The sequence below is a fragment of the Giraffa tippelskirchi genome, chromosome 1, assembly GCF_054371585.1.
Source record: "Giraffa tippelskirchi isolate mGirTip1 chromosome 1, T2T-mGirTip1v1.2.pri, whole genome shotgun sequence".
Taxonomy (NCBI): domain Eukaryota; kingdom Metazoa; phylum Chordata; class Mammalia; order Artiodactyla; family Giraffidae; genus Giraffa; species Giraffa tippelskirchi.
This window is the reverse complement of record NC_137275.1, coordinates 84,406,987-84,432,634: the sequence shown is the minus strand read 5'-3', so window position 1 is coordinate 84,432,634 and position 25,648 is coordinate 84,406,987. Positions and strand designations below refer to the sequence as shown.

Genomic DNA, 25,648 nt, shown 5'->3' with positions numbered 1-25,648 from the left:
ATCTTCATTGCTGTGTGTGGGCTTTCTCTAGTTGCAGCTTGTGAGGGCTCCTCTCTAGTCACAGTGCTCGGGCTTCTCCTTGCAGTGGCTACTCTTTTTCTAGGGTGTGCATACTCAGGCTCAGTAGTTGTAGCTCATGGTCTCTAGAGCATGGGCTCTCAGTCATTGTGGCTCATGGGCTTAGTCGCCCCCTGAGATGTGAAATCTCCCTAGACTAGAGATAGAACCCGTGTCTACTGTCTTGGCAGGTGGATCCCCAGGGAAGTCCAGGAATAAAGTTCAAAAGAAGCAGCAGTTAAATTCTTTACAATGTTTGCCTTTCAAATTTAAAACTTTAAAGAATGAATGAAATATAAATTATTACGTTACTGGAACCAGTATATTTTTGTGCAGTGTAGGTGCTTGTCCTAACATTTTAATATTACTGATTTATTTGAAGCACTAATTTTTACTTTTATATAATGTTCAACTTACATAAATTTCTCCATAGTTATTTTAAAATTAGTCTTGAATTGGGAGATTGGTATAGACATACACACTGATTCTTTTTATATGTATACATATATCCCTTCTTTTTTAGACAGATTTTATTTTCTTGGGCTCCAAAATCACTGTGGATGGTGACTGCAGCCATAAAATTAAAAAATACTTTCTCTTTGGAAGGAAAACTATAACAAACCTAGACAGCGTATTAAAAAGCAAAGACATCACTTTGCTGACAAAGATTCGTATAGTCAAAGCCGTGGTTTTCCCAGTAGTCATGCATGGATATGAGACTTGGATCATAGTGAAGGCTGAAAGTGAAAGTCACTCAGTCACGTCCAACTCTTTGCGACCCCATGGACTCTTTGTGACAGTCCATGGAATTCTCCAGGCCATACTACTGGGGTAGGTAGCTGTTTCCTTCTCCAGGAGATCTTCCCAACCCAGGGATCAAACCCAGGTCTCCCACATTGCAGGCAAGTTCTTGACCAGCTGAGCCTCCAGGGAAGCCCTGAAGGCTGAGCACTGAAGAATTGATGCTTTCGAATTGTGCTGGAAAAGACTCTTGAGAGTCCTTTGGACTGCAAGGAGATCAAACCAGTCAATCCTAAGAGAAATCAACCCTGAATATTTATTGGAAGGACTGATGCTGAAGCTGAAGCTTCAATACTTCGGCCACCTGATGTAAAGAGCTGACTCATTTGGAAAAGACCCTGATGCTAGGAAAGATTGAAGGCAAAAGAAGAGGAGGGAGACAAAGGATGAGATGGTTAGATGGCATCACTGACTCAATGGACATGAGTTTGAACAAACTCCAGGAGATTGTGAAGGACAAGGAAGCCTGGCGTGCTGCAGTCCATGGGGTTGCAAAAAATCAAACATGACTTAGCGACTGAACAATGCAACTATGGTTGATTCACTTTGCTTTACAGGAGAAGTTAACATAGCATTGGGTGTTTTACTCTCCAATAAAAACTAAAAAGAAGATACAAGTCTTCTGGTAGCCTTTGGTTTAAGTAGCATTAACATTTAAATTTTATTATTAACCTTATTCTAGATCATACATGTTTGTTATTTCTTTTGTCTCTACCACACTTTCTGAATTTGTAGACTTGTCCTAAGCAACTTAAGATGTGCAGAATAATTTGGTTGACAAATATTAATGCTATTTTAAGAATTAGTTTATTTTAAATGCCTACAAATCTTTCTAGTTTTAAAAATTAGGTTCTAGATCAGAAATTCAAGTATGACCTATAGGAATTATTTTATATTAGTAAAATGTGGTTAGATGTAGCTTGCTAACTATCCAAAATACTGATTTTTAGTTATAGTGCAGCAAATTGAACTCAAAAATCTAGTGCTAGTCTTCAGTTTTATATAGTTATTATTACTTAATTTGAACAACTGTTAAATTTTGCAGTAATTTTCAGACACAATACAGTTTGTGCAAATAGTCACAGCTCTTCCCTCTATACATCAATTTTCAATTTTTTTCATTGTTTAGGTGTCAAATTAGTTTAAAAGAATATTAAAAAGTACTGTCTGGAATCAGAAGTAATATATGGGATCTCACAGTTCTTTACATGAAAAAATTATCTATTTGAGCAGTGTTTTAAACCCTAGAAGATTTGTAATTTGCTAAATCAACATTTATTGTTTACCTTCTTCAGCTTTTTAGTTTGTGGCACAAAAGTGTTGCCAATTTGATCCTTTGATACAGACAGGGAATACTTGCTAAATCCATAGCTATACTTTTCCTGATGAGTGATGCCAGGTTAGCTGGTATTCCTTTACTACAGATAATGTAGTTGAAAACTAATGCCCCAAAATAGTTGGTTTAATTATTTGTGGCAATTTTTACTGTTTATACCAGATTTTTCATTCCTTACAAGGCAAGTGAGGCTATTTGTTCTTGTGTACTAGTTAATTATACTAATTTACATATGGGAGGATCTGTGGGAAATGCATCTTTGCTAAAAAGAGACCTGGGAACTGAATGTTTGGATAATAAAAGGAAGAGTAAAAGAAACATCTAGTCTATTTACATATGTCACATATCAAATAATAATATTCTTAGAGTTAATTATTTGTATCCATAAAAGAGAGCTTTCATTTATGTTTACCTGTATCTCTAAGATATTTTGATTGTTTAGGTATTTAGTATACTATCTTGCATAATATAAAGTCCCTATAATTAATCATTGGTATTTACATATTTTTTCTTAGCGGAGTGTGTGTGTGTGTTGGAAGAGTGAAGCGTACTATTCATGTCTTTTTTGTGGCATGCACTTGGAAGAGAGTGAAGGTGTGGAACCTGAGGCTATGGTACAAAGCATGGTATTAATATATACTGTAGGGTTATGCCACCTGGAAGGAGTGTCTTGGTAACCATTCTGGACACTTGTGAGAGTGAACAAGGGCTCTAGTAATAATAATTATGATGAAACAACAAACAGGTAAAACTTAGAGACATGGTATCCATATTTGTGAATCTTGACAGTCCTGCAATAAAATGTAAGGCTACAGAGACTACATGTTAGTGTCCACGGCTTAAGTTTGAAGAGCAGAGAGAGTAGTAGTTTCACAGTATTGTGAGGATTGAATATATTGAGATGAAAGTGAAAGTCGCTTAGTCGTGTCTGACTCTTTGTGACCCCATGGACTATATACAGTCCATGCAATTCTCCAGGCCAGAATACTGGAGTGGGTAGCCATTCCCTCCTCCAGGGGATCTTTCGAACCCAGGTCTCCAGCATTGCAGGCGGATTCTTTACCAGCTGAGCCCCAAGGGAAGCCCTGTATTGCTTCATATAGGACTTCCCTATATTGGGATAATGTATATAAATGTAGCCTATTGCTTGTTAGTAACTGCTTAGTAAATGTTACCTATCATGTAAAAAAAACTTATAGTTTGGTACAAGTGTGAGGATCAGTGTTACCACTTGAAAAATCATAAAGCACTGCTGTCCTTTTCTGTTCTTTGCTTACCCTTCTGTTCATTATTTCATATCTTTAATATGTAGTGCTTTCAGTTTGCTGAGGTACTGGGTTAATAAACTGTTAGTTGTTGTTCAGTCACTAAGTTGTGTCCGACTCTTTGTGACCCCATGGACTGCAGCACACCAGGCTTCCCTGTCCTTCATTATCTCCTGGAGTTTGCTCATCTCATGTCCACTGAAGTGAAGTCACTCAGTCGTGTCCTACTCTTTGCGACCCCCTGGACTGTAGCCTACCACGCTCCTTCATCCATAGGATTTTCCAGGCAAGAAGACTGGAGTAGGTTGCCATTTCCTTCTCCAGAGGATCTTCCCTACCCAGGGATCGAACCCGGGTCTCCTGCATTGTAGGCAGACACTTTACCGTCTGAGCCACCAGGGAAGTCCATGTCCATCGAGTCAAAAGATAAATTGTAATACTGTACATTAAATTTTTAAAAATTGAAGTATAGTTAATTTGCAATGTCCTGTTACTTTCTGGTGTACAGCCTAGTGATTCAGTTTATTAATATATGTATGTATATACATATAATGTTATGTATTAATATATGTATGTATGTATGTATGTACTTCTCTGCATTCCACTCTAGGTTATTGCAAGATATTGAATATAGTTTCATGTGTTGTATAGTAGGACTTTGTTTATTTTATATATAGTAGTTTGTATCTGTTAATTGAAAGCTCTTACTCTCCCTCTTTTTTTAATATTTATTTTTGGCTGTGCTGGGTCTTTGTTGCTGTGTGCAGGCTTTTTCTAGTTGTGGTGAGCAGTGCACAGGCTTCTCACTGCGGTGGCTTCTCTTGATTCAAGGCACAGGGCTCTAGAGTGTGAGGGCTTCAGTAGTTGTGGCTCGTGGGCTCTAGAGCACGGCATCTGTAGTTATGGTGCTTGGGCTGCCCTGTGGCATGTAGGATCCTCCTGGACCAGGGATTGAATCTGAGTCTCCTGCATTGGCAGGTGGATTCCCAACCACTGGACCACCAGAGAAGCCCTCTTCTCCATATATTTTTATTTGAATCTCATAAACTCAGCAAATCCAAAACCAGATTTAATAACTTGTTCTTAAACTGGTTGTCTCTTCTATTCCCTTACTTGTTAGTTGTATTTAATAACTTTGACCTGTCAACTAATGGCTTCCACTGCTTCTATCTGGAAAGATACAATTTTAGCCTGAGGCGTTCTACAGTCTTGCTCCAGTCTACTGTTCTAACTCTATCTTTGGTTTCATGACCACTCACTTTAGACTCCCTGCTTCCTTACTATCTCTAGATAAAACACTGTACCATCTCACGGCTTTATTCACGTTTCCACCCACCTGAAATGTGTTATACAGTGGTTTTTCACTTGCAGATTGGCTTTTAGGTTGAAATTTTATTTGATTACTTTGAGAGTAGCCATGGTCTTTAAAATTAGCCTTTCCTGGTTTGTCTGGGTAATTTCTAGGATATTTAAAATGTAATTTTCAGTGAAATTTCCTTCTGTGGGGTGACCACCAAGCTGGGTGGTCACCAAGCTGGAGGGATGTTGCAGGACATTGCAATAGAGAATTTTGTTTTTAAATTGGATGTAGGAAATACCTTGGCTGTCCAGTCTCTTGGACCGGGGATTGAACCTGGGCCATGACAGTGAAAGCACAGAGGCCTAACCACTGGACTGCCAGGAAATTTCCCCTGTTAGGGTTCTTTTGAAATATGTTTCTTCATTCTTTTTTGGTATATGTCTGTAATTAATTTGGCGTATGTCTAAGATTGAAGGCAAAAGGAGAAAAGGGTGGCAGAGGATGAGATGGTTAGCATCACCGACTCAGTGGACGTGAATTTGAGCAAACTTTGGGAGATAGTGGAGAACAGAGGAGCCTGGTGTGCTGTGTAGTCCATGGGGGCACAAGGAGTCGGATATGACTTAGCAACTGAACAACAACTATAATTGTAAACTAATTTTTAATAAAATAATTTAATAATACAGCATGGCCATCATTCTGGACATTACTTCTCATTATATGTACTACCATAGATTTAAAAGGTATGGGAGTGACTTCCCTGGTGGTCCAGTGGCTAAGATTCTGCATTCCCAGTTCTGGTGGTCTAAGTTTGATCCTTGGTCAAGGAACTAGATCCCACATGCTGCAACTAAGACGTGGTCCAGCTAAAAAAAAAAAAAAAGGATATTGGAGCCTCTCCATAGAATAGACCACCACCATAGAATTAATCTTAAAGGTTAAAATAACATCGAACAGGGCTATACTTTGATGTGTTTTTTTGCCTTATCTAAGTTGAAAAAATGCACCTTGGTTATTTGTATCAAAGTTAAGAGATTTTAAACAAAAAATAAAACAGTAAGTTGAAAGAAATGAACAGAAAATGATTTTATAATGGGGCATGTCTCAGTAGTCTCAAACAAAAATATTTTCCTTTGCAATAATTTACAACATAGTTGCAGAATCAAGAAGCTTTCAGGGTGAATGGTTGATTGTAAGCTTTTTAAAGCTTTGAATTTTTGTGATAAGTAGATGTGGCCGTAGCACAACATGACCTGAGAAAATTTGTACTGAGAAAATATGTCCTTATAATATTAATGTTTTCATAAGTAATTTCCATCATGAAAATGATTTCTTACTAGATTTGGTCTGTGCCATATTTTTGTAGAGTATTTAAGTAATTTTTATTGTGTCAATTTTTATTGTGTCATGGAAACAATCACTTTTATCTTATTAAGAGGATTTGAGAAATTCAAATAAGCTTAAAAATTTGAACATCTATCAGACTCTAGATAGTTGCTTAAAAGGCTAAAAAAGACAGGAATTCCCTGGTGGTCCAGTGGTTAGGACTCTGTACTTCCATTGCAAGGGGCACAGCTTCCATCCCTGATCAGTGTGGCCAAGGAGGGGAAAAGGCTTATGTTAAAAAACATGTCAAATACTGAAAAGATTGTCTATGGTTAATAAACATTATTTTTCAAAGTGTTTTAGAGTACTTGTTTTAAAATCTAGCTTGTTTGTGTAATACTGAAATCAAAGATGAAAGATTTTAAAATAGTATACATATTCATACATACACACATTTATTTAAAGATTAGTAGCTATTTTTATTTCAGTTACAGGAAAACTCCAAAATTATATACTCTTAATATAAAGACTAAAATTTTAATTAAAATAGAACTTTCAATTTAAAGGAACACTTTTTAAGGAAGTGAGCATATTTGTTTTTAGTTCTTAAATATCTAGAGACTTTGATACCATCTAAGTCTTGGATCATTCTCCTAATGGTGAAAAGAGTAGAATAGGAGAAAAGAATGTACTTAGGAAGTGACATTTTGTATCCTCTGAAACTTGTAATTACTCCTAGTGTAAGTCATTGTTTTTTTATGTGTTGCTGAGGTATTGATAAAAGATGTAAACAAACGCTGTGGAATTGTACAATTGTGGATCGTAATGAGGATTTTGAATTCATGAGTCCATTTTACTAATCATTGTCCTTTAGGTAAATAAGAGAATTTGCAGTGTTTCTTAACTTTGAGAGGAAGAGTATGTTTCTAAAAAATTTTTTTTGCCATGCTGCATGCATGTGGGATCACAGTTCCTCAACCAGGAATTGAACCCTGGCCCTGGCAGTGAAAGCACCACATCCTAACCACTGGACCACCAGGGAATTCCCTCCGTCTTCTATTTTCCCATAGTAATAAGGTGGCTCAGTGGTTCTGCTTGCCAGTGCGGGAGACGTGCATTCAATCCCTGGGTCGGGAAGATCCCCTGGAAAAGGAAATGGCAACCCACTCTAGTATTCTTGCTTGGGGAATCTTGGGGACAGAGCCGCCTGGTGGGCTGCAGTCCATGGTGTTGCTAGAGAGTCACACAACAACTAAACAAAAAAAGTTAAGACTGTCTGCTAGCCCTGATATCTGGATCTTGTGTATGTTATCTAGGTCTAGACAGTTTAATCTCTTGATCATCAGTTGCTGTAGAAAATTTTCTTTGCATGTTTGATGATGTTTGGTTGTTTGCTAGGTGTTGTTGATAATATTCACAGAGGCTCAGACTTGTGTCATTTTTCTGTGAAGAATAGAGAGTTCAGTCCTTGTGGGGCAGTTAATTTGTCAGATTACCTTGATCCTGTTGGGGATTACTTTTAGAATTTGCTAGGCATATGGGTTTCTTCCGAAAGCTGAGGATTTTCAACCATCCACTCAGGCTGGATCTGAACTTAGTCTTCCAAATGCTGTTCAGCCTCTGAAGTCTTGGCTCAGCTGCTCTCTTCTTGGCCACCCAAAGTTGTACTCTGAACATGTCAGTTTAGGAGTCACAGCCAAGGATTTGAGAGATTTATACATAGATTTTTGAGTCTCACTCCTGCAGCTCCCTTTTCTCTGGTACACTGTCCCTGAAACCCACCTGCCTTATCAGTCCCTAATTGTTTGCTGTTTTCTCTATTTACTCAGACTGCCTCTGTTTGGAGGCCATTATTAATTTTAAGCTAGTGAAGAATGGCATTTGGTAATGATCATCTATTTGAAGATTTAAATGGATTGTGATGAGAAAATGCTGGTAAAAATGGTGGTATTAAGACATTGGCTGCTATATGTAAATTTTAAGGCCTTAACTACTGTGTGTAAACATTTAAAATTTAAGAAGTCAAGCCAGTAAGTTTCTGTTGGGTGTAGCATTGTCATAATTGGCATTAAAATTGTGAGCCAAGTCGAGATAAAGCCCTTGCTGTGAGTGACTTCATAGGCTAGTAAAAAGTAGTTCCTGGAGGTGTCTTTTTGATTAGAAAAATGAATTTTATTTTGTAAAATATGTATCATCTGTCTGCTCTGAAGTCTTTTAGATCATACATCTCTGATTTATAAAATGTTAATGTGAATATGTATCTTTGTTGTTTTTCTGGTTCAGTTTAAATCTGATATCCAGACCCTTGTTGCATTGCCCTCCTTTTTTGTATCAACTTGTTTCAGCTTCAGGTCTCTTTTCTTAGCTATCTTTTTGTTGATACCAATTTACAGTAGGGTGAAGAGTTACATGGATTAATGTGGAGAATATACATTATTTCCAGGCTCCTTTTTTCCCCTGACATTTTTAAATGATGATGATAACTAGGTCTGAGTTCAGTTCAGTTGCTCAGTTGTGTCTGACTCCTTGCAACCCCATGGACTGCAGCACACCAGGCCTCTGTCCATCACCAACTCCTGGAGTTTACTCAAACTCATGTCCATTGACTCGGTGATGCCATCCAACCATCTCATCCTCTGTTGTCCCCTTTTCCTCCTGCCTTCAATCTTTCCCAGCATCACAGTCTTTTCCAGTGAGTCAGTTCTTCCCATCAGATGGCCAAAGAATTGGAGTTTCAGCTTCAGCATCAGTCCTTCCAATGAATATTCAGGACTGATTTTCTTTAGGATGGACTGGTTGGATCTCCTTGCAGTCCAAGGGACTCTTAAGTCTTCTCCAACAGTTTAAAAGCATCAATTCTTCGGTGCTCACCTTTCTTTATAGTCCAACTCTCACATCCATACATAACTGCTGGAAAAACCATAGCTTTGACTAAATGGACCTTTGTTGGCAAAGTAATGTCTCTGCTTTTAATATGCTGTCTAGGTTGGTCATAACTTTTCTTTCAAGGAGCAAGCATCTTTTAATTTCATGGCTGCAATCACCATCTGCAGTGATTTTGGAGCCCAAAAAAATAAGTCTCTCACTGTTTCCCCATCTAATTGCCATGAAGGATGGGACTGGAAGCCATGATCTTAATTTTCTGAATGCTGAGTTTTAAACCAACTTTTTCACTCTCCTCTTTCACTTTCATCAAGAGGCTCTTTAGTTCTTCTTCACTTTCTGCCGTAAGGGTGGTGTCATCTGCATATCTGAGGTTATTGATGTATCTCCCTGCAATCTTGATTCCAGCTTGTGCTTCATCCAGCCCAGCATTTCTCATGATGTACTCTGCATATAAATTAGATAAGCAGGGTGACAATATACTGCCTTGATGTACACCTTTCCCGATTTAGAAGATTTCAATTCAAGATGGTGTCCAGCTTTTTTCCTTAGGGTCATTTGGAAATGACAGAAGTTGCTCAACTTTAAGTTACCATATATCATAACAGTATGACATGAAGGCAAGGATCTGTGTAGTATTGCCTTACTCATTTTATAAAGATTTTTTATGTGTCATGTAATATAGTTAATTATGCTTCCAAACTTTAGTTGAACCAGCCCTCCTTACTAACCACCCCTGCCATGCACAACACTTTAATGGTATGTTAAAAGAAAGATACTTCATTTTCCTAACTATTTTGCATGGTCTCTAACAATCTTATGTTAAATGTGTAAGTGCAAGATAACAATACATATTTTTAAATTTGAGAAATGTTTTGCTCTTAATGAAGAGATGCTAGTATGAGGAGTCTGGTGCTTTTCTTAGAGTTTGGCTAGTGGTCTGCTTTATCAAATGCTTCTCCTGTAATTGGTTCTTTAAAAAAATGTCATGGACAGTATTGGTTCACATTTACTTAGAGTATTGCTGTCATAGAGATTAAGTTTCCACAACATTGTAAATTAACTATATTTCAATAGAAATATACAAATAAATTACTTAATGTTATTTTTCATGTTAAGAAGTTTATAATGTTTAATTATTTTCCACTAGGAAACCACCCCTACTCCGAATCCCCCACCTACAGAAGAAGAGAAAACAGAATCTAATCAGGAGGTTGCTAACCCAGAACACTATATTAAACACCCTTTACAGAACAGGTAAGCTTTCTGACACATAGATTTTTTGACTTGGTGAAAGTCACCATTTTTAAATGGTGAATGGGACGGGTTTTCAGGGGAAGGTTAGATAAGACTAGTTTTAGGTATGTTAGGTTGAGGATTCCATTTTCATTTGGATGACCCATGTCTGGCAAGCATTTTTATCTGTGAATCTTGAGCTCAGAAAGTAGAACTTTGAAAGAGTGGTTTGAAATTCATTGGTAATTGATGGTAGTTGAAACCATAGTAGTAAATGAGTTCTCTTAAGTGAATTTGACTCACAACAGAGGCTTGGAATATTAGCACATAGGGGATTTTTTTGGGTAAGAATGCCTATGAAGAAAAGACATGGTGCAAAGAGAGAGGGAGTTGGGCAGGGATGGACTGGCAGTTTGGAGTTAGCAGATGCAAATTATTACATACAGAGTGGATAAACAACAAGGTCCTACTGTATAGCCCAGAGAATTATATAGTTAATATCCTGTGATAAACCATAATGGAGAAGAATATGAAAATATATATACATATGTAAAGCTGAGTCACTTTGCTGTACAGCAGAAGTTACCATAACATTGTAAATCAACTGTACTTCAATAAAATTTTAAAAAACAAATGCCTGTGGAAGGGTATAGACATATATACTGTATCAACTAGGATGGAGTGTTGGTCATGGAAACCAAGAAAATGGTTTAAGGACAAGGTACAGCATACATGCCCCCAAAAGGTCAAATATTCATTGGATTGAACAATAAGTCCTTGCTAACAGTGGAGAAAGTTTAGTAGAGTAGATGATGGAAAAAGATTGTCGTAGTTTGAAGAGTGAATAGAAAATATACAAATGTATAGAGCAGGAATAGACAATTTGAAGGAGAAAGAGCCTAGGGTATGTGGAGTCGGGATATTGGTTGGTCTGTATTTTAAGAGAAGTTTAGAAAAGGAAAAGAGAGTTTAGGATAAGTTAAGTTTTCATAGTTGCAGTGTAGTAGTTTAATACTTCAGTATATGGTTTTTCCTATCTCCACCCTACCACTTGCCAGTATGTTTGTGCTTTTTACTTAATTATCTTTCTGGTTTATCTGATAAAACTTAAGTTTAATTCACTGAGAGCTGATGGTGGGAAAACTCAGAAACATTATAAGAATCTGGAGGAAAGTAAATTGGATAAATTAACTTTTGAGGATCTTTAATTCCTTTCATTCCCCCTCTCCCAGACCCTACAAGTCTATAATTAGGTTTCATTTATCTGAAAAATGTGTTGTCCCTTTATGTCCTTTTTCTTTTCTTCATTATCATTGTAGACCTACTGAAGTAATAGTCCAAATATGTTTTAGTAGTTTTTTCGAAGGAGATGGGTGATTCAGCATACCCTCCAGGGAGGAACAAATCAGTTCTCTCGATACTGTGGATTGTCAGCAAGTGTGTGAAATACCAAAGGTCAAATAGTTGATAAAAGGAAAAAATTCTTCCTCAGGAAAGCATTGTGCCAGAGTAATACTAAGTCGGACAATTGATTAGTGGCAGTTTTATATAGTTCATCCTAGGAGCAGTACTTGGAGAAGGCAATGGCAACCCACTCCAGTACTCTTGCCTGGAAAATCCCATGGACAGAGGAGCCTGGTAGGCTGCAGTCCTTGGGGTCGCTAAGAGTCGGACACGACTGAGCGACTTCACTTTCACGCATTGGAGAAGGAAATGCAACCCACTCCAGTATTCTTGCCTGGAGAATCCCAGGGACGGCAGAGCCTGGTGGGCTGCCGTCTTTGGGGTCGCACAGAGTCGGACATGACTGAGCGACGTCACTTTCACTTTTCACTTTCATGCATTGGAGAAGGAAATGGCAACCCACTCCAGTGTTCTTGCCTGGAGAATCCCAGGGACGGGGGAGCCTGGTGGGCTGCCGTCTTTGGGGTCGCACAGAGTCGGACATGACTGACACGACTTAGCAACAACAGCAGCATTACTAAAACCTTTAAAGTATTTCTCCCCCATCTTTTCAGTGGTATCGTATAAAAGCTCACTGTCTTCTGTCTGTGAACACAGTTCTTCATGTTGCTATTATTGTGGGAGATCAAGGCATATATCCCTCATAGCTTAAGATGAAATCTGAGATTCCTGAAAGGTGTCCTTATCAGTGAACAAACTGATTAAATTCTAAAATGAAGTCTGTGAGGATTTTAATTTCTCTGTAAGTTCTATTTCTTGTGTAAAATAATATCACATTGAAAACTGTTCTAAGACATTTTGGTTCTGATTTTGATAATTTCTTCATTATTTTTGTAAATAATTTTGTAAGGAATTATGTTTTCTTTAAAAAAAACCACTATAGTATTATAAGAAAGATTAAATCATTGAGGCACAAAGTATACAAAGTTTAAGTTCTCTGTTTTTCTCTGATACCATCTTCCCCATTTTGTTTTGATCCACTCCCCAAAATAGTGTTAAAAATTTGGTTTGTAATTTTTCAAAACCTTTCAATGTACACATATATACTTTTTTTTTATACAGATTGCCATACTATTGAGTTTTTTGTTTGTACATGGAAATTTTAGGTCTGTATTTTAATCCACAGCCTTGTATTAAATGACTGTATAGTCATGTATTTTATCAGGCTTACATTAATGAGTATGCAGATTTTTTAAATTTACAAACAGTGCTAATGTATATGTCCTTATATTTCTTTTGCACTTGTGTGAATATTGTGGTATATCCATATGGTAAAATTTCAGAGTTCTTAGGTTTAAGAGTGCCCTTTATCTACCTTTGTTGACACTGCCAAATTATCCTCCTTTATCAGCTTAGACTTACTGATTTCTACATCCTTGACAACTGGTACGGTCAATCTTTTAAATTTAATTGCCCATCAGATTGGTTCTAGTCTGATTTGTGAAAACAATGTCTTATTGTTCTAAATGTGCATTTCTCTTATTGAAGTTTCAAAACAGTTTTGTTCAAGACGATTGCTTATTTGTGTTTTTACCTGTGAGAAGTCTGTTCAGTTCTTTTTTTTATCTGTTATTTTCTTTTGGGTTATCTCTTCAAGTTTATTTCCAAGCATTGTACATTAGGGATGCTAACGCATCCAAGGGGGGATTAGGTTGAAAATACACTTCCAAATCATTTGTCTTTTAACATTGTCTAAAGATTTATGTTATTTTAAAGGTTTTTTATTTTCATGTAATCAAATACCAACTTTCCTCCATGGTTTCTGGGTTTCATGTCAGTCTTAAGAGAATTTTACCCACACAGTTATCCTATTTTTTTTTTTTAGCCCACACAATTATCCCGTTTAATAGCTGCCTAGAAGTCTTCTTGCATGTATATATTATGTTTATTATATTTTTAAAATTATTTATTATAATTATTTAAATCTTCTTTGGGCTCATGACCCCTTTACATTCTTAAAAATTATTGAGGATTCCACAGTGTTTTACAGGTTAGGTAGATTTTCACCTGTTTTCATTTGCTATATTAGAAAATAAAATAAACCTCAAAAAATGTAAAACTACATATGTACTTAACCCATTGCATGTTAATGTAAATGATTTTTATGGAAAAAATTTATTCAAAATAAAGAATAGTGGGAAGAATAGCATTTTTGTAAATATTTTTAGGTGCCTGACTTAATAGAAATCAACTAGGATTTCATAGCTGGTTCTGCATTTTCAGTCTTTGGAGCTACATTGTTTCAGAGGAAGTATAAGGATAAAATATGACCTCAAATATACATGGTTGGAAAAGGAGAAATTTTACTGGCCTTTTATAATTATGAATATCTCCTTCCTTTGATACTAGGTTTCTTGCAAATTAGTTGCAATGTAGAATCTGAAACCACATCCAAGAACTTTTTTCTACTCTGTTCCTTTAAAATCCATTGATTTGTCTTGCATTTGGAATGTATCCTTCTTGACTCATGCATACCACTGGTCATTTAGAAAATACTGGTTCAGTGAGTTTGTAGATCTAAATATTGGCATTTTTCATTATATGATATAAAACAATAATATTACCATTACTAAATGCCTCAGAAATCCCCAAGTTTTGTTAAATGGTAATGCCCAGTGACACCTGCAGGCTTTCCGAAATTCTGATTTTTCTCCTGAAAGCTCAAATTTTAGCAACATACTCACTCTGTTCATTTTTCAAGAAGTAACCATGATTGATCAGCCTATTCTTCCAAGTAAAAGTGGTGGTCTTTGAAAAAGTGACTAGTTCTCACAACTCAATTGCCCAAGCATTGTATTTGGTATGCAGAAGTATTTTTTGTGGAGAAAAAACATGTACACAGATTGAAATTTAATAAAACAAGTATTTTATTACTGCTTCATCAGTGGCATTCTTAACTGACAGTTACTCCTCTGAGAGTTGATGATAATATAGGAACAGTGACAAATGGTAGACATGGGTGTCACTGTATGATTCTTGTTATGTACGTCACCGCTAGGTTTACTGTTGTTTTTGCATCATCAGTGAAAATGTCAACACAGTGAAAAATAAAATATCTTAGGATTTTTATGAAAGTTTTTACTCATCAGTGCTCCTTAAAGGGTCTTAAGATGCCTAGGGGGGCTTGTAAACCACATTCTGAGAACTGTTGATGGGCACTTAAGATGTTTCCAGTTTTTCAAATTTAAGAACATTATTGTACAAATATTTTTGCATAGTTATCCAGTCATTTTCTTAAAATAAACCTTTATATGTTTAATGGCTGAATGCAATTTTTTTTTTAAAGATGGAATGGAATTTTATTATTTTCAGCTGAGGTGTAATAATTTCAAATGTACAACACAATGATTCAGTATCTGTATGTATTGTGGAATGATCATAATCAACAACTATACAATACATATTTATAATTTCTTTTCTTATAATGAGAACTTCTAATATTTAGTCTCTTCGCAACTTTCAAATTTGCAGTGCAGTATTATGAACTATATTTACTATGTTGTACATTGCATCCCCATGACTTATTTATTTTATAACTGGAAGTTTGTACCGCTTGACCCCCTTCGTGCATTTCCCCACCCCTTTGCCTCTGGGAACCACCAGTCTGTCCTCTGTGAGCTTGGGGTGGGTTTTTCTCCTTTTTCAAAGTTTTTTTTAGATTCCATGTATAAGCAAAATCATATAGTATTTGTTTTTCCTGTCTGGTGTGTGATTTATTTAACTTATTACAAAGTCCTATGGTCCATCCATGTTGGAAATAGCAAAATTTCCTTCTCTTTTATGACTGAATAATCCGTTGAATATACACATTCATACATACATACATATTTTCTTTTTTCACCCCTTGATGAACATTTAAGTTGCTTCTGTATCTTAAGCTCTTGTAAAGCTGCACTAATCATGGGGATTCATATATCCTTTTCAAGTTAGTATTTTCATTTTCTTCAGATAATATCCAGAAGTGGGATTGCTGGATCAAATGGTAGTTCTGTTTTTAATTTTTTCAGGAAAGACTGAATTAGTTTTAGAAATCCAGGGTACAGTACTTGATCCTGTGTGTTTAATAAGTTTTTCTGCCTTTGCTTTTTCAAAATATTTTTTTCCTTGATTGGGGATTGGCAAATACAAATTACCAAGTAGGTGTTGAAATGCATCTCATTTTTATGTCTGAGATTATCAAGCATTAATCATAAAGTTATCAAGTATATGTCCACTTGGAAAACTGTCTTCAGACAGCATTTTTATTAATAAGTGAAACTCACTGCTGCTTTGAACATGGATGTAAAACTTTTGTTGACACTGACTTTCTGTTTTTAGATGGGCACTCTGGTTTTTTAAAAATGATAAAAGCAAAACTTGGCAAGCAAACCTTCGATTGATCTCTAAGTTTGATACTGTTGAAGATTTTTGGGCGTAAGTAACCATTTTAGGATGTTGTTTTATTGTGTACTTTTTTATTTTAAGTTGTACTCACAAAAAGAAGGGTAAGGTGAACAGTTAATATTTACTTTTTTGCTTGTTCATCTTCTCACAACTGTTAGAATTGATGATTATTTCTCACCAGTTTTAGAAAGCTTCCATCTTGTCATCATTTAGCTCTGCCTACTCTCTATTCCTTGTCCTAAGATATCATTCATTGAGAATCCTTTGTTACTGGAACTTCTGACAACTTTCAGGACCTTGTCCCCTTTCTTGGTTACCTAGGCAAATTTGCTCTATTTTTAGGTATTCCAGAGCTTTCTTAGGAAAAGAATGCTTTTCTTAGCATTTCTGCAAATTCTTTTTAGTATAAACTGTGGATTTCCTGTGATAAAGATTCTGAGATTTCAAAGGCTGAACTGCTCATAAATCAGGGTTTGTCAAAGAATGACAGTATCTGTGATGATAGATAATTTTATTATACTTTGTGGTCAACTTAAGAAGAATACTTGAAATATTTGTTTTAAGACCTGTAAATTATCTAGCAGTTATGTAAGTATTCTAATTTGTTCAGTTGGTGTATTTTGGATCATATCAGTGAAGGGATTCTTATGTTTTAATGTTAATGCTTGGGTGTATCACACAGATTGATTGTGGTTAGAAAATTATAAATTAATAGATTATGATTAAAAATTTTATACATATGATGTAAACCCAGCATATTAGGCATTTAGTATGCATTTGAATCCCTGAAAACAAACAAAGCATAGAATAATTAAAGAAAACTATGTTGAGATTACTTTGGTCACTTTTAATTGAACTTATGGGCTTTTTAAAAAAATTTTTTTAATTTAGTGAAAACATTTTTTAAAAATAAAAGAACTACATTTGAAACTCCCAGTAATTCATAAATCTAGTTGTCTAGTTAAATTATGGTTCTCTTTTGCCCTTCATCAAAATATTGAGTGTTTTTCTTCTCTAGTTGTTTGTTTTTCTTCTCTAATTATATTTATTCAAGAGTTTTCTGAAACATAATAGTCTGCAGTATCCTGTGGAGGAGGGAGAGCAAGAGTCCTGAGCCATTCTTCCACTGAATAAGATTTGCGTTTATCTTAGTTTGTTTGGCTGTCACCAGTTTTACATAATTATATTTCTAAGTGACCTCAATTAGAACATGATGCCACAGTTTTTAGGTATGTTGTAAGCAATATTTATTGCTTAGTGGATTTTTATGCCATAATTGAGAGATAAACCCTTAAGCTTTCTATCTTTGTCACTTCTTAGTTTCTCACTTTGGGGGGTCAAATTTAATGAAACAGCCATTGAGGTTTGTTTTTTTAATCTAGTCTTGTCTATAGCATTAGGATTCTATTTAAGTGTGCCATTACAGATTCTAATTGTAAACTTAGTAAAAGATCTTAGAGCATGATTAAGGCGAAAGAAGACAGCGGAAAGAAGCATTGGTCTTTTCTAGTTTGAATGCCATTGAAGAATGTCCCTTCCACACTAGCCATTAATTGTATAGAAGTGGTGGTTCTAATTCTGTAGTTACTGTTAGTATCCATGTCTCTCTTCTTGCCTAGTGGAATCTTGTCAGTGATACTGTAGTTTGGAAAGAGTTACTATTAGATAGAATAACCCAACAAGCTGTATGCTGTCTTAATGCTCTCTCATCCAAACTGGATTTGTTGTTAAAGTGTGGGATGTCATCCAAAGAATCCTTGACTCTTTCTTCAAACTCTACTTGAAATACTCACAGATTGGGTTAAAATTGCAGTAAGAAAATCTTACTAAGGAAACTAATACCATCTGTGTGGTATGATTGCTAATCGTATAAGATCATCACTTCTGTATAAAATACTGGAGACAGGCAAAGTATTCTTACTCTATTGCCAGTTTATAACAATTTTGCTATAGTAGACTTCAAGAGATCAAATGATCCAATCTCACATTCTACCTTCAGGCTAGTAGAATACCTGATTCATCCCAAATGTTAATCTGTTACATTGCTATTTGGGAAATAGTTTAGAAATACACATTCTGTGGTTCCAGCCTATATTTAAGGAATTAAAATTCTAAGAAGTAGGATGTGGAACTGTTTTGGCTTTAAAAGCTCCCCCAAAGATTATTTATGCTTGCTGACTTAAACTAATAATGGTGTGTGGTGTTTGGGGACCATTGATCTTTTCCACTCTTGGGCACTTTCACAGATAATAATAATGTTGACTTAGTTTAGTCATGCAATCCTGATGATCAGGGAGTTTTGTCTTACTTTCTCTAGATTTGTCTTTTTGTGTATTTAAAACTGCTTATTAGCCTCATGGATTCTTTCATTTACTTAAAGCCATCCTGTACCTCTCTTCTCAGTTTCTTGTAGTAGTGTGTATGTATTAAGTTAACTAATACATCAAAATGGTCAGGATAAAATCACTGAAGATATTTTCTAAAAATCATCGGATGTTGATTCTTAAAGCTGACTGTTATTAAGGTCTGTTTCAGAAATTGACTCCATAGCGGGAAAAAGTAAACAAGTTTTTATCTTGTGAATGTACATATAAACACCTAAACTCTGCACTACATTTTCTATGTTTATAATTGTTCTTTTCTTTTGCCTAGTCTGTACAACCATATCCAGTTGTCTAGTAATTTAATGCCTGGCTGTGACTACTCACTTTTTAAGGTATGCTTAATTGATGACTTCATATATATATTATAAGACTGGACCATTCAGGTATTCATTAAAATCTTACCGTGAACTTAGAAATAGTTAATGTTGTGATGCTTGGAGAATAATTATATTAGCTTTACCATATTTTAGCATAAGTATATTTTGGCTTCTTTTAGTATAAATAATTGAAATTAAGTGAGAGTTTGGCTGTATGGGGACATACTGTGATTGATTTTGAGGAGAGCTTGATTATCCAGTCCTATTTCTTCTTTATATACTTGAGTAGGCTGAAGTGCAAAAGAGTTTGTCAGGAGTATGTGTGTCCTTGAGATACTTATATGAGTTTTGTCAGCTGTTGGTGGGACAGTCATTTGCTCTCTGAAGTGGTGTAACTTTTGTATGTATTTTTTAGATAGAGAAATGTGTATAGCTTCTCAAAGGTGTATGTTATTCAGAATGTTTTAGAACCTCCAAATAAAGTCAAACACAAGATTTGATAGCAAGTGAGTGCCCTAGTCAGGGCTCTGTTTTTGCAATCCCATGCCTCTAGTTCTAAGTCTTGTGTGCTTTTCCCACTACCTGAATAACAGTTTTATGAGTATAAAGTAAACAATTAACATGGCTGTTGCTTACTGTTTTTAGTCATTATCTGAAGTTAAACTAACAATATTGTCTTACATTGTTGTATCCCTAACCTTGTAGGATGGTATTGAGCCTATGTGGGAAGATGAGAAAAACAAACGAGGAGGACGATGGCTAATTACATTGAACAAACAGCAGAGACGAAGTGACCTCGATCGTTTTTGGCTAGAGACAGTAAGGTTTTAAAATTATAAAGCTGTTTTGGAATACTAAAACTTTGTTGTTGTTATTCAGTTGCTGAGTTGTTTCTGACCCTGTGACCCCATGAACTGCAGCACTCCAGGCTTCCCTGTCCTTCACTATCTCCCATAGTTTGTTCAAACTCATGTCCATTGAGTCAGTGACACCATCCAACCATTTCATCCTCTGTTACCCTCTTCTCCTCTTGACCTTAATTTTTCCCATCATCAGGGTCTTCTGTAATGAGTCAGCTTTTTGTATCATGTGTCCAAAGTATTGGAGCTTCAGCAGCAGTCCTTCCAATGAATATTCAGGGTTGATTTCCTTTAGGATTGATTGGTGTGATCTCCTTGCTGTCCACGTGACTCTCAAGAATCTTCTACAGCACCACAAGAGTCTTCTCCAGCACCACAGTTGGAAACCATCAATTCTTCGGTGTTCAGCCTTGTTTATAGTCCACCTCTCACATCCATACATGACCACTGGAAAACTATAGCTTTGACTATAAGGACTTTTGTCAGCAAAGTGATATCTCTGCTTTTTAATATGCTGTCTAGGTTTGTCATAGCTGTTCTTCCAAGGAGCAAGTGTCTTTTAATTTTGTGGCTGCAGTCACTGTCCACAGTGATTATGGAGCCCTAGAAAATGAAATCTGACTCTTGTTTCCCACATTTTCCCCATCTGTTTGCCATGAAGTGATACGACCAGATGCCATAATCTTCGTTTTTTTGCATGTTGAGCTTTAAGCCATCCTTTTCACTCTCCTCTTTCACCTTCATCAAGAGGCTCTTCCTCTTTACTTTCTGCCATTCAAGTGGTAGAAAACTTTGTTACTTTTTATGTTGGTTACTCAAAGAGAAGATAAGGATGCACACTCTAGAAATCTAAACCAGCACTTAATTTTGTTCTATCATGTGAATGAATCTTGTATACTTTTTACATACTAGTACAATAAAATTTCCTGCCACATATTACAGATCCAGAAAGTGATTGGCAGTTGACTGACTTGCCACAATAGGTCATCCTAGTCATTTCATTGGGAGAAGGCAGTGGCACCCCACTCCAGTACTGTTGCCTGGAAAATCCCATGGACGGAGGAGCCTGGTAGGCTGCAGTCCGTGGGGTCGCAAAGAGAGGGACACGACTGAGCGACTTGACTTTCACTTTTCACTTTCATGCATTGGAGAAGGAAATGGCAACCCACTCCAGTGTTCTTGCCTGGAGAATCCCAGGGACGGCGGAGCCTGGTGGGCTGCCATCTTACGGGGTCGCACAGAGTCGGACACGACTGAAGCGACTTAGCAGCAGCAGCAGCAGTCATTTCATTAAGTTCAAAATTATGGTAACTTTCACATTTTGTATGATATAAGTTTTTACAGTCCTTAGAGTATTGCTTTGTGTACTCAACTTTTTATATCAGTGAAGGAAATTGTGAAATTGTAGCTTGATATCATTCAGCTTATATGTTGTGATATAATTTGGAACGTTTGGCTTCATACGACATTTATTCAATTGAGATAATAGACATTTTCTCTAGTGAAAGGTTTTAAACCCCAAGTTTTTAAGATCAGGGATTATAGTCTTTTTGTATCCTGAACACTGGTCTGATCTGTAGTTAGCATTTTAAGTGTGCCACATGGCATGCACAATCTTAGTTCCCTGACCAGGGATCGTACCTGAGCCCTCTGCCGTGGAAGCATGGAGTCTTAACCACTGGACCACCAGGGATTTCCTGGTTAGCACTTACTAAATTGAGCAATAATAAATATTTCAGTAAATGGCTTTTATTGAGGAAAAACTTAATTTTTGAGGGGGAGAGATTATCAGTAAATACCATTTTAGAACTCTTTAGTAAGTCATTTCAGTTTTGCAAGATGACAAAAGTTGTAGAGACGGATGGTGGTACAGTGTGATGAATATATTTAATGTCACTAAACCATCCACCTAAAAATGGTTAAAATGGTAAATTTTATGTTACATATTTGCCATATTATTTTTAAAAAATTAGGGAAAGTTCATGAAAAGCAACAGGAACAAGAGGCAGTTCATCCATGATCAGCTTTTTCATTTATTCCATTAAAACTTGTTTACTGGCAAGTATAAGCAGCAGCAGAGCAAATGAATATCAATAAAATAATTCACCTTTTATGTGCCTGACATTGGTTGCCCAGTTTGCTGAAAAAGTTAACAAAACTGTTAATGTTTTTGGTATTAAAAAATCAAATTAACAAATTTTTAAAGGCCAGGACAAATAACTTTATATATAAAACTCTTGATTTTAAAAAATTTCTTAGCTTTTGTATATAAATATATGAGACATGTTGCAACTTGAGAAGCTGTTTATAATCTGTTAAATGTAATTTGAAATTGGGTTTTTTCTTTTAAGCTGCTGTGCCTTATTGGAGAATCTTTTGATGACTACAGTGATGATGTATGTGGAGCTGTTGTTAATGTTAGAGCTAAAGGTGATAAAATAGCAATATGGACTACTGAATGTGAAAACAGAGAAGCTGTTACACATATAGGGTAAGTTTTGCTATTTGTGTACTTTGAAAATAGATAACTAAAAGCAGAACTACTTTTTAAAAAATATGTTTATGTAAATCATTATTTTTCTTGTTATCATGAACATTTTTATAACCTTGAACTGCTGTATTGGTATTCTATGTCTGGTTCATACTTTTTCATTTCTGTAAAGTTTCTTTTCCCTATCAATGGAGTCTAGAATCACTGGAACACTATTTTAGCATGTCACATTTTATTTATCAAATGAGAATGTATCTTTTCTTTAATGTACTTTAAAAACCACAGTGCTAATGTATAATACTCAATACTTTGGTGAATATTGGCTAACGGTATATGTCTATTTGCCACATACATGTACACTTACATGAAATTTCCATTGAGATATAAGTGACAGTAGCTTGGTTTTGTCCATGCTTAAAATGTACATGTATATATTTTAAAACTTTTGGCAAATATTACTATTTGCAAAAATTGTCTATCATTTTTTTCCCCCTCAAATGTCAGTCAGTGTTAATTTTTATTAAATTTAAATTAGTAAAATTGGACTTTAAATTTTATGTTGAAATTAAGTACCGGTCATAGGTCTCAATATGTTTGATTTGCCCAATTGATTGTCATCATATTCCTGATCTTTTTGTCAGCATTGAATCTTATTGATTGTGGGGATCTCATATTTCTTTGAAAATACATTAAACAAATTAGATAGGAATTTCTTTCCTCAGGAAGATTTTTAATTGTGTCAGTGTTAACAGTTTTTGAAATCTTTATTTAAACGTTTGACTGCAGTTTTTCAAGGAAGGATTTTTTTCCACCCTTTTAAGTTGCATGGCTCAGTGCTCTTGCTTTCTGGGATTTTTAGTGATTAAGTATAATTGAAGGTACATTGTATCCTAATGTCAACCTGATATTAGTTCTAATTTTAGTTATCATAAAATTATTTTTAAATACCTTATTCTAGGGAAGGTACTGAAATTTTCTGGAGGGTAGAGTATGAGTAAATTTTCCTAGTATACTGGAGGATTCAGCTCCATGAAAATATGTATATCTTTATTTTTGTTTCATTTGGTGCTTATTTTTAAATTTTGCTCTTCTCAGATACCAGATTTCTAGCCTGACCTATGATGTTCTCAGATCATATGGTGATCGGTGCCCAGTTTTACCTTGTCAGCCTTATCTCTCATATTTACTTTTCTTGTGAGCTGTAGCCACTGAGCTTTATTTTTATTCCTCAGCCTTCAGATGTGCTTCATTCTCTTAGCATTATACTTTTGACCTCATAAATTTAAAAGGAGAGATTTCTTTGAATTCCGGATTAGATCCTTCTTGTTAATGATATTGCAGCCCCTGTACTTACCCTCCTTGATACTCATCATATTTGTTCTTAAAATAGAATCACATATGATTTGAAAGTATTACAAATTACCTTCAAAGTGTTTAATTTTTGAGTGTACTTTCTTGTCAGTAATAGATAAGGTAAATGTAATTTCAGTAACATAGAATACTTACTAAAGTTTATATGTAAAATATAATTGAAGCATTTTAGATCAAAAAATTAAAATATGTGCATATAATTGATTTTATACAAATTAATTTTACGTGTGATACAACTCTACCTATGTATTTGTGATTATTTGTTTGTAAATAATCAAATACTCTAAACTATAAATACCATGACCCCGGGGACTGTCCTTGCTTTGCTTGTTATTAATTTATTGATAATTACCATAGTACCTGGTACATAGTAGATTCTCAGATAGTGATTAACCAAAATTGTAGTGAAAAGGGAGAGTATATTTTGCTAAAAGGAAAATGTGCAGTTTCTTATTTCACTCTCTAGTTGGGTTTTTTTTTTTTCTAATAAAGGCTAGTAATGCTGGATTTGGGGTGTATGTTTGAATAAAAAGTAATGGCTACTTTTCATTTTCTTCCTCTAGGAGGGTATACAAGGAAAGGTTAGGACTTCCTCCAAAGATAGTGATTGGTTATCAGTCCCATGCAGACACAGCTACTAAGAGCGGCTCCACCACTAAAAATAGGTTTGTTGTTTAAGAAGACACCTTCTGAGTATTCTCATAGGAGACTGCGTCAAGCAATCGAGATTTGGGAGCTGAACCAAAGCCTCTTCAAAAGCAGAGTGGACTGCATTTAAATTTGATTTCCATCTAAATGTTGCTAAGATATAAGAGAAGTCTCATTCGCCTTTGTCTTGTACTTCTGTGTTCATATTTTCTTTTTTTTTTTTTGGCTAGAGTGTCCATTGTCCCAATCAAAGAATTACAGTACACATCATCCCCAGGATCCATAAATGTATTCCTGGCCCACTCTGTAATAGCTTAATAGAAATAACCATTACAAACACATTTGGCCCATCTACAATATTAAAAAAAAAAAAGAATTTGCATTTCTATACCTTACAAGAGAATGATTTTGTTTACGTTCCATTGTACGCAGGAGCATATTTTGCTGGTTTGAAAGAGTATGATGCATACAGTTTTCTGGCAATTTTGTTTGTTTCTTTTTACAGCATTATTTGTGCTGTACTCTTGCTGATGGCTGCTAGATTTTAATTTATTTGTTTCCCTACTTGATAACATTAGTGATTCTGATTTCAGTTTTTCATTTGTTTTGCTTTAGTTTTTCTTTCTCATGTAACATTGGTGAAGGATCCAGGAATATGACACAAAGGTGGAATAAACATTAATTTTGTGCATTCTTTGGTAATTTTTTTTTTTTTGTAACTTAAAACTACAACGCTTTGCTACAGATTTATGCATTTCATTCAAATCAGTGATCTATGTTTGTGTGATTTCCTAAACTTAATTGTGGATTATAAAAAATGTAACATCATAATTACATTCCTAATTAGAATTAGTATGTCTGTTTTTGTATCTTTATGCTGTATTTTAACACTTTGTATTACGAAGGTTATTTTGCTTTGGTTAAAAAATTGGCTCAAGTAGAAAAGTGGTCCCATTCATATTAAGACAGTGTACAAAACTGTAAATAAAATGTGTACAGTGAATTGTCTTTTAGACAACTAGAATTGTCCTTTTATTTCTCCATCTCTGTAGAAGGAATTTGTATTTCTTATTGCAAGGCAGTCTCTATTGTGTCTTCTCTTGTAGTGTCTTCCACAGGAACAGCATAAGTTTGGAGCATTAGTTTGGTTATTTTGTTTATTTTAATTTTTAATAAATTGAATAGGTAGCATCATATATATGAAATTAAATTGATGTGGCTTTTTTTTTTTAATAAGGCGCAGTCCTTTAGTCTTAAGTAATAATGTACTCTTAATATGTTAAAACTCATGAAAATTGCGACCTTGATGCATTACCATTTGATTGGTAGGAATAGTAGTTATAAAACTTGGTTGTTAAATTGAGATGTTCTTCTTTAAGTGTCAAAATAATAGCATAGGGAGAGACTTGTAGGTGATGGGGCTGTATGCATTAAGAATTTTGTTAGTGTTGCTGTCTAAAGAGAATTGGAATAAACAGGTTATGAAGACTCATATTTTTAATGATAAACTGGGTATGGCTTTATGT

At 35.3% G+C, this 25,648-nt stretch overlaps 1 protein-coding gene and 1 non-coding gene across 3 annotated transcripts in view; one reads left to right on the top strand and one right to left on the bottom strand.

Annotated features, from left to right (window-relative positions):
• EIF4E (eukaryotic translation initiation factor 4E) overlaps window positions 1-25,140 on the top strand; it is a 39,026-nt gene extending 13,886 nt beyond the window's left edge. The window contains exons 2-7 of one of the 2 annotated variants that reach the window (XM_081596406.1): window positions 10,119-10,225; window positions 15,986-16,081; window positions 18,704-18,767; window positions 19,458-19,571; window positions 21,964-22,103; window positions 24,038-25,140. In XM_081596406.1, coding sequence (XP_081452532.1) covers window positions 10,119-10,225; window positions 15,986-16,081; window positions 18,704-18,767; window positions 19,458-19,571; window positions 21,964-22,103; window positions 24,038-24,152 — 636 coding nt within the window. In that variant the 3' untranslated portion in view covers window positions 24,153-25,140. The remainder of the gene's footprint in view (window positions 1-10,118; window positions 10,226-15,985; window positions 16,082-18,703; window positions 18,768-19,457; window positions 19,572-21,963; window positions 22,104-24,037) is intronic. The other variant, XM_081596415.1, reaches the window with a different exon arrangement.
• On the bottom strand, window positions 3,790-3,861 carry TRNAC-ACA (transfer RNA cysteine (anticodon ACA)). Its single transcript has one exon. It is a non-coding gene; the product is annotated as a tRNA-Cys (tRNA).
• Window positions 25,141-25,648: the final 508 nt, after the last annotated feature.